At 50.0% G+C, this 8,956-nt stretch overlaps 1 protein-coding gene across 4 annotated transcripts in view; it reads right to left on the bottom strand.

Annotated features, from left to right (window-relative positions):
* Window positions 1-28: 28 nt before the first annotated feature.
* Window positions 29-8,956, bottom strand: part of SMYD4 (SET and MYND domain containing 4) — a 29,285-nt gene continuing 20,357 nt past the window's right edge. Inside the window, exons 6-12 of one of the 4 annotated variants that reach the window (XR_002328290.2) lie at window positions 7,660-7,842; window positions 7,075-7,241; window positions 5,160-5,292; window positions 4,431-4,547; window positions 4,099-4,222; window positions 2,415-2,758; window positions 1,271-1,357 (exon numbers count right to left, since the gene is read on the bottom strand). Coding sequence is in view for 3 of the 4 variants with exons in the window: in XM_021006991.2 (XP_020862650.1) it covers window positions 2,605-2,758; window positions 4,099-4,222; window positions 4,431-4,547; window positions 5,160-5,292; window positions 7,075-7,241; window positions 7,660-7,842 (878 nt within the window). In the remaining variant the exon portion in view is untranslated. Of the gene's footprint in view, window positions 1,358-1,389; window positions 2,759-4,098; window positions 4,240-4,430; window positions 4,548-5,159; window positions 5,293-7,074; window positions 7,242-7,659; window positions 7,843-8,956 lie in introns of those variants that run through there. The other 3 variants (XM_021006992.2, XM_021006991.2, XM_021006996.2) reach the window with 3 other exon arrangements.

The raw sequence follows: 8,956 nt of genomic DNA, 5'->3' as shown, positions 1-8,956 counted from the left end.
CACCCAGGTGAATCTGTCACACAGTACATTTGCCTGCCTCTGGCTCAGGTCCAGATTCCTTCAGTATTTATTAAACATTGATTACATGCAAACATACACAAAGCTTAGCTAAGATACCACCCCAGACCCCTTATAATCTTTAAGTGAATATTACCACACCAATCAATACCATGCACAATACTGCATGATAATCAGAGCTTGCAAAGAAAGCTCTGTGGTCTTCATGTAGGAGGCAGCGATGGGGTTGGGTTCAGGGACCCTGTGTTGGGGAGGTGGGTTATTAATTAGGTTACTAATAGGGCCAAAGATAACCTCATGGTTTTGTACAAATAGAATGACATCACAGATACAGAGAAGTCAGGAGGAAGAGCACGGCTGGGGAAAGAAGAGCCAGATACATAAGGGGAGAGATTTGTTTCTCTGAAAGAATTCTTCACTTACAAAAGAGATGCCCAAGAGTTTGTTCAAAAGTTGAAAAGCTTGTGAAATCCACATGTAAGACAGGAGTCCATTTCCAAACAGTCTTTCAGGAACACATTTCTACCGTCAAGTAACCAAGAGAGAACTGCCTGTGTTCTCTTTGGGACCCATGGAAGACCAGTCCTGACCAAGGAGGCAGAATTGGCCGAAAGACGGTCCCGAGCATCTCAAATGTGCCTCTGGCACATAACAAACTTGCCACAAGTGGCAGAAGAGCTGGGAACACAGATATTCCGCTTTTCACAAACTCGTCGTACCACTTCCAGGGCCTCTGGCAGGGCTTCTTCCCCTCTGTGGGCCCAGGGCCCCCTGTGGCAGTCTCTGAGGACATCTACAGATCCCTTCCCAGAACAACCTTTATTGCTTCCATTCATTAGGGAAGAAAAAGCTTAATTTCAGTTACAGCTGTGAAAAGAAAGAGGTCATTTTTTTTTTCCATCCAAGTTCCCAGGCTCCCCTGACATCTATCCTCAGACGACCCCTTGGGGTAGTTTGCACCCCAAGGTCAAGAACCCCTGGTCCAAGTATGCTCTTATTCCCCGACAACGGAGCCCCAGGTCTACTTGGCCGTGGCCGAACTGTCCACCTCAAAATGGTGGGTAACTGGCCTTTTCTAGTCACCAATGGCTCTCCCACAAGCAGAATTTTCCAACTCTTGAGTTGTTTACTAGCTTTCTGGGTGGGCTGGGAGTGGCCCCATCCTCATATATGTAGGTGGGGAACCAGTCATCAACCTCACTCTGGGTATTCTGGGTCTGAAACTGCAGTCGACCCTTGTGATTCCTTCCACGCCGGATACTCATACAGTGAGCCTGGGCTTGGGGTGGTCTGCCTTTCTAGGAATGATGGAGGTGCCCTTTTCAATGTTGCTTCCAAGCTGGGAAATTTACAAAAGAGGCACAAGTATGATCAAATCATGACGGCATGTTTTGTTTTGTTAGTTTGTTCAATAGGTAGTTAGGGAGCAGAACAGAAACTCAACAGAACTGGAAAAATGGCTCCAGACAAATTTGGGGGTTGCCAAACAGCCCATCCCCTGAATAAAATGACCCCCAGTGCAATGAGACCCTCTATGTGAAGCCCTAGGTACTTGTTAGAGGGAAGAAACCACAGCAACTCCCTATCTTCTTGTAATAATGGTTTTGCTCTCAATGACACAATCACCAATAGTTAAATCCCCTCTAGGGCATACGCAGCATCATGTGACCACTGGAAACAGCAGGCGGGTTCCACTGAAGCCAACTTTTAACAATTTAGTGGGTTGGACCCTGGCCATGAGTCTAGAGGCTCAGACTCTGATTCCTAGGGAAAGCCTAGCTCCTTTCGAAGGAACAGAGTGTCTCTAGACTTCTGTCTTCAGTCCTTTGAGGGGGTCAGTTTTTAGTTTGGGACATTTTCTTCTTTCACAGAACGGTACTCAGAATGATGGCAACCTTTGAAAGCTCATCTCTCACTGGAGTAATTCTGGAGTCACTGCTCCCCTGCCCCTGCCCCACATCACATACCAGCAGTGGAATTTCCCTGAAGCCATTTATTTTCTTCTTAAAGGTCTGATGCTTTTTAAAAATCTCAGTCACTTCCCACTACTGGACCTACCCCAACTTGTAACAGGTAAGTGCGCCAAAGTACACAAACCAATCTATCGGCTCCTCTAACAATGCACGCCCCGTTCTGTACCTGTGGTTCCCCACCTCTCTGCCAAGGGGAGGGAGGTCCACATGCCTCTCATCCTTGGCAGCTGCTGTCATTCAATGAGGTTTTCTTTTACACTATGGGTCCAGGGGCAAACTGCTCCCTTGGTTTGCTGACTTCGCTTGGCATCCCTCCACAGAAGCCTTCCCAAGCGGCTAGGAATTCCTCCCGGCTGTCATTTCTTACCGTTTACAGTCACATATACAATTCATTCTGCCATTTTCCAGCTGACAGATACCCACTGGCTTTCTGGTTTTTTGGCCACATTTCCCCACTGTTTTAAGGGCCTCATTCTTCACCAGCAGCAGCTCCCCAGCAGTTTGAAGGCACGTTTGTTTACATTTCCTGGAGGTGTAAAGGTGCCCAGGGACTCTCTTGCAATAGACCAGGCTGCCTGTACATCAGCCACGTGCAGGCGCCGTGGGCCCGTCCCTATGCTGTGGGCCCTGTAGGGAGGCCTGGTAACTCCAGTAAGCAGGCTTTCATCTGCTGCAATTCTTGCACCTGCTCACTCTCAGGGCCACAGTGTATGGACAGAACCTCCTCTGCCTTCTCTATCACATTCAAGGCTTCGGTGACTGCAAACCTGGACCAAAAGAGGCAAGCAGAGGTCACCTACTCCATCATGTGCCCGAGCACGGCCTTGCATAACTGGCTCTGGGACAACCATGACCGGTCACCACCTCCACGCAGCTTCTAGTTTGGGGCAGAGGCTGATGCATATGGTCAGGAGTGTGGTAGAGAACTCGGAGGAGGCCAGGCCTGCCTGTGAGGAGCCACACAGAGCCTGGGACATCTACCTTCAGGCATGCTGACCCACAGTTTCTATCTCGGACCCTCTTTTAGGATGAACAAGTCTGCCCAACATCTCACCTCCTGCTTAAGAAATGTTTGTTGACATAAGCGTTGCTATGCCCTTACTCTGTACGCAGCCCATTCAGTGGAATGCTGGCTTCTCCAGCAGACTGTGAGTTCCTCGAGGGCAGGAACAATCTTTGTCTTTTTTTGCATCCTCAGTGTTTAGCAGGCAAACAGTAGGAGCTTCATAAATGCTGCTGACCAACTGCAAACTCAAGCTTTTACTATTCCTCTTTCATGTCGGCAGAAGATGGACTCTGTCCACACTCCCTCCCCACTCACTAAGAAGTTGACGCCCTCCGACGTCCCCGGGTTATGAGCTCCTTCTACCCATGCTGGCTGAAGCCCGTCTCTGAATCAGTCTTAGCTGTCAGAGGCTCAGGGGAATTAGTGACTGAACCGGGTCACACAACAGCCCCTGTCTGAGGCTGGATTTGAATCCAGATCTTCAAGATCTATTGCCTCTCAAAAGCAGCTTAGCAGCCTCCCTTAAAGACTTACCAACACTAACTTTTTTTTGGGGGGGGGGCCTGTTCAGAAATGCTAAAATCAGGGTTTCCCAAAGAAGACAGTGAGAAAAGGAAGCGGAAGGTATAATCAACACCACCTTTAGGAAAAGGGTGAGAAGGTGGGCACAGGGAAGAGGGAGCCAGAAGACACCTGAGGCCAAGGCTGCTGAGAAATGAAAGGAGGGAAGGCGGGGGCTGTTTTCCATTCTGTCTCTGTGTCCCTGGTGCCTTGCACAGAGCAGGCATTTAATAAATGCCCACAGGGTTGGACTGGAGGAAGCAGTAGGTGGGAATGAGCATAATTTGGATCTCAGAGTGCATGGTCATCTCTCTCAGTATGGTCTCAGTATGGCACACAAATGTTCTCCTTATGTCAGAAAGAGAGACACTTCAATTTTCCCCTGAAGAGGAAATAAGAAAGCTACTCAGAATTTCAAAATACCTTAAAGAACTCAGTGAAGCTCCCAGGATGGGGAAAAGGAACAAAGTGAGTCTGGCTAAGGGCATGCCCAGGTGTGTGCTTGGGCAGAGGGCCGGGATGATGCCTGAAGAGCCTTACCCATTGAAAAGGACTTGGGCCAACTTGAACAGCTCATGGCCTATCTCCACACTGGCTGGTCCGTGCTGGGCCTCCACCACCTGAAGACTGTTTCGCAAGTGGGCTGCAGATTTGGGCCAGTCCCCTGTCAGGAAACACAACCTGATTCCAGGAAGAGAAGCACACTCACTCTATTACAGCCACGACTTCTCCGAGGGAGGGTGGGTGAGGGTGAGCTAAAGGGGGAGAAGGTCTGAGTTTCGGGAAGACACTCACTGAGGCTCAATCAGCAGACGGTTAAGCCAAGACAAAACAAAGTGATCCACCCCCTTTTTCTGGGGGAAATGCCCTACCAAGGCTGGCATATGCCTGGGCCAGGTGGTCCTCAATCTCTCCCATCAACATGTGCTCCGAGGTTAAGAAGTTCTCAGCCTCCTCCCGGCACCCCAACAAAAGCTGGACAGCTCGTGCTATCAATGCAAACAAAAATAGGGCAGCAGAAGCTTAGGACCCAGGCTCTCCAGCGGCTGGCTGAGCGAGTGAGAAGTCTCCCACTTCCTCAACCAAGCACCACGCTCCCTATTGGGACCCATCAGCCACATGCAGGGAACATGCCTCTGCTCCCACAGTGCTTTGTGGTTCCATTCCAGAGTCCAGAGTCTGAACTCCACCCCTACAAAGCCTTTCTATGCCATGCCACACAGCAGGGTCTCTAGAACTCAGCCCCTGAAAAAATGCCCATGCCCCACTGCCCTCTGGAAGCATCCAACCCTGTCGGGGACACAATCACACTTCTGGGAAGCTGAGTCAGTGAGGCCTTGGGATCCAAACAAAAGGGAACGACGCATGGGCCCACACATGGCAGAGATAGCTCTTTCGTTACTGGGAGGGATGCCAACTTGGCACATTATCTAGCCCTTCCAAGGGCTTCCAATCGATAAAGGCAGTTCTGGTCTCTGTGGATGACACAGCCACCTTGTGGCTGACATCGGGATAATCCCATTAGACTCAGTAAATATTTACTGAGCCCCTGAACAGCACTGATTTTGCAGGGGGGCAAAGGGGAGGGAAGGGACTCTCACCTGTTTTGTCACCTCTGAGCAGCTCCAGGGCCACCTCTACCCGCTGCTGAAGGTCTTGTAATCGGCCCACTAGGTGAGGTCTGCTCGCCACGGCCGTACAGGATCCACGGCTGCAGCACAGAGCATCATCCCCCTGGGAAAACAGCTTCACTGACCCTTACTTCTGTGCTACTGCAGCAGCCCAATGAGGGAGGGGGGAGAGAAGCTGCTGGCCATTCTACCCAATTCAGCCGGCATTTAGGTACCGGCCTAGGAGGGAGGGACACAAAGATACCAAAGGAAGGTCTCTACTCTCGAGGGGCTTACACTCCACAGGCATCACAGGATGCCTTTGAGGTTCTTGGCCCTGCAGGGGATAGGGAACACCACATCTTCATGCCACACCCAAAGCCTGGCTGAGTTTGGTGAGAGTGCCGCTTCAGCATGAAAGAGGCTGTCTTGGAAGGTGCTTTCTGTGATCTGTTCTTTGATCCACTCCTTCTTTAGGATTAGATTATTTAGTTTCCATTAATTGTTAGTCTCTGCTTCCAAGGCCTTTTGTTGAATATAATTTGTATTGCATTATGGTCTGAAAAGAATATATTTAATATTTCTACTTTTCTACATTTGTTTGTGAGATTTTTTTTTAATGCCTTAATATTAGTCAATTTTTTCGAAGGTGCCACGTACAGCTGAGAAAAAGGTATATTCCTTTCTATTCCCATTCAGTTTTCTCCAGAGCTCTATCATATACAACTTGTCTAAAATTCTCTTCATCTCCTTAAAAGGCTGTCTCGGAAGGGAAAGACCAGATTCTAAGGGACTCTAGCTGGAGATGCTGTGGATTCTTGTTGAGGAAGGAGCTGAATGAGGGAAACCCTGGGGTGGACATGGAGAGAGAGAGCCTGCGTGTGGATTATGTTTTAACCACTTACAACCAACACAGACTTGGGCAGGTTTCTCAACTCCTCTGTGTCTTAGGTTTCCTTGTTTGTAAAATGAGCAAGCTGGATGGGACAGTCTCTGAAGTTCCTTCCAAATCTAAAGCTGCGACTCACAAAGGAGGCCGATGCTCCAAGGTCCCTGGTCCTCCCAGGACTGTCCGAGGTGGACACTGCTGAGAGATGGCCTTTTCAACCTGATTACTGTAGCCCAGAGCAGCTATTCCTTTCAATTGCCACAGGCCCTTTTCTTCTCAGTTCCTAAACTCTGCATGACACTTTCTTGTTTTTCAAAATGGGTAGGAGACAGCCTGAATGTCATGAGAAAGCAATGCCACTTTTAAGTAAGTGGGGTGAATATGGGGTGGGCTTCTGTCTCCATAAGATGATAGGGCTTAGAGACGGAAGGGCCTTCACAGGCCATCCGGCCCAATCCTCTCACGGGTTGGGGATGAAGCAGTAGTAACAGAGCCAGGATTAGAACCCAGGTCCTCTGACTCTAAATCCACTGCCTTTCTCATTGTACTTTACCAATCAGTGCCTTGCTTCACTAAGGCACCTACCAACATGCCCAATGAACCCAAGAGAGGAGAAAACCTTCTGTTGTGCCCTTGGGCAGGGTTGTGGAATGAATGCTAGATCTGGAGGCAGGACAGTCCTGAGTAACTGTCCCACCTCTGACAGCCATTAGCTGTATGACCATGGACAAGCCTCTCTCTGAGCTTCCCTCTCCTCATCTGTGAACAAGCCATGACTGTACCCATGGGACAGCCTCTCATGGTTTGTTATGAGGGTTAATGAGAATGTATGTGAAGGACTCTGTAAACCTTAATGCACTGTGTAGCAGCTATTTATTGTTATTACTAGTGAGAGAATCTGGGTGGGGGTGGGGGTCGCCTTGAAAGCCAGGGAACGCTTGTCTCCGAAGAATTTCAGCCATGGCCTGGGGCAGAGAGCAGTATGATAGGCAGAGACCCAATGAGGAGGGAAGGTACCTGCAGAGCCGCCTTGCAGGTGGGGCAACGGAACCCGCCTCGCTTTGGTGTTGTGCTGGCCCGACGCACCTCCTCATCCCGGCAAGCCTGGCAGCAGCAGTCAAAGAAATACTGAGATCTCAGCTTCTGCTGCCTTGTGGCAACGTCCATGCGGCACTCATGAGGTCCTGCCATGAGACACAACCGAGGGGCATGTGAAAAGGAAAGGCCAGAGCACGCTCGCCCTGGCCCAGCAGAGGGTCCGGGACAACCCTCTCCCTTTGTGAGCCCCCACAGCCAAACACAGGGGGGATGGATGCAGGAGAATACAGGCTCCAGGGTGACTAGAAAGCAGGAACCAAGGGGACATCTGTCCAGACCACCTTCAGAAAAGAAGGCATTTAGTAAGGACCATGCGGGGGATGTGGGTGTGCAGGGTGTAGGGCAGCTGGGTGACAAGGGGGTCAGTGAAGGAGACCTCTCTATTTAGAGCTCGGACCCTTCTTCCTGGATGCATCAGGTTTGCTGTCCTCTTAGAAGTGAAGAAGGGAGAGGGCTTCCTGCAGGCTCCTTCTTCTCAGGAAAAGCGGTAGGGGGGTGGCTCACCATAACAATGGAGGATCTCTTGCCCTTGTGCAATAAGCCGTGATGCCTGGACGGTGCCCACGGAGCCCCTGAAGGCCAGGCTGGTGTTGGGGCTGCATGAGTGGTTCAGCAGGCTGATGACAGGGAAGAAGCCAGTGGCGAGGCGGGCCTGCCTGCGCTCTGTTACAAGGTCCCCTTCAGATTCTGAAAGTGACAGCCACATCAGGACACCAGTTCTAGCCCAGCTACCCATTTCTCAGAAGATGGAGAGAGGAAACTGGGCCTTTAGCCCATCTGACTCATGTCTTTATAAGTGGATTCAGTATAAATAGGAGGGAACATGACTCACAGCATTCTCTTGTCCCTGGGAGGCAAAGGGAATGAACACGTTTAAAGCAAAAGTCCCCTGGAATCTTGGAAGCCTAATCATTCTTTCTCATTATCACGAAGAGGAGCCCAAAGATTAAAATACCTTAAATAATAATCAAAAAGGAATTATCGGCAGGGAAGCTTCCTGCCTGGTGGTATGAGGATATTCATGAGGGTACAGAGACCAGAGCGACCGTCAGGATTATTTCCCAGACATGTTCCAAGTCACTGGAAGGCAAACGCTTTGATTTATCAGACATTTGGCTAGTTAACGTAACAAGTGCCCTAGCCGCTGTTGAAGCACATTTTTCACATGTATGGGTTAAACACATGAAAGGATCCCGAGTCCTTTGCAGAAGCTCAGAGTGATAAGGGACCTCAGAAAGGACCCAGCCCCAGCCCCAAAACCCTTCTAGACCATTACCAATATGGACATCCAGAAGTCAAGGAGCCTGCCATCTCCCAAACTCCCTGTTCTCCTTTCAGACAGTGCTAATTGTTAGGAACGCTTTCCTTCCAAAGGTCCAACTCTGCCTCTAATGTCCACCCACTGCTCCTGGTCCCAGCCCACTTGAGCCAAGGGGAACAAGGTTATTTCTCATGACAGCCCTTCAAATACCTGAAGATCTGAAACAAACTCCTAACTTTCTCCCCTCCAGGCTTACAGTGCTGGTTCTTTCGTTAGGTCCTCATACGCCATGGTTTTGAGTTCCCACACCTTCCTAGCTGACCCCTCCTGGGCTCTCTCTAGCTCACGACGGCATTCAGAGAACAGAACCCAACACTCCAGAGATGGTCTGCCCTGGGCAGAGCACAGCAACACTCCTGTCCCCTCTGACCTAGATACTGCCTCCCTTCACATCAAGCTCAGGTCGTGCTTGCAGTCAATTAAGATCCTGAGATCTTCACACAAGCTGTCGTCTATCCCTGCCTTCCTGTCTAGCCATCC

This window comes from Phascolarctos cinereus, unplaced genomic scaffold (genome assembly GCF_003287225.1).
Source record: "Phascolarctos cinereus isolate Bilbo 61053 unplaced genomic scaffold, phaCin_HiC Scaffold_5;HRSCAF=322, whole genome shotgun sequence".
Lineage (NCBI taxonomy): Eukaryota > Metazoa > Chordata > Mammalia > Diprotodontia > Phascolarctidae > Phascolarctos > Phascolarctos cinereus.
This window is presented reverse-complemented; position numbering and strand designations above follow the sequence as displayed.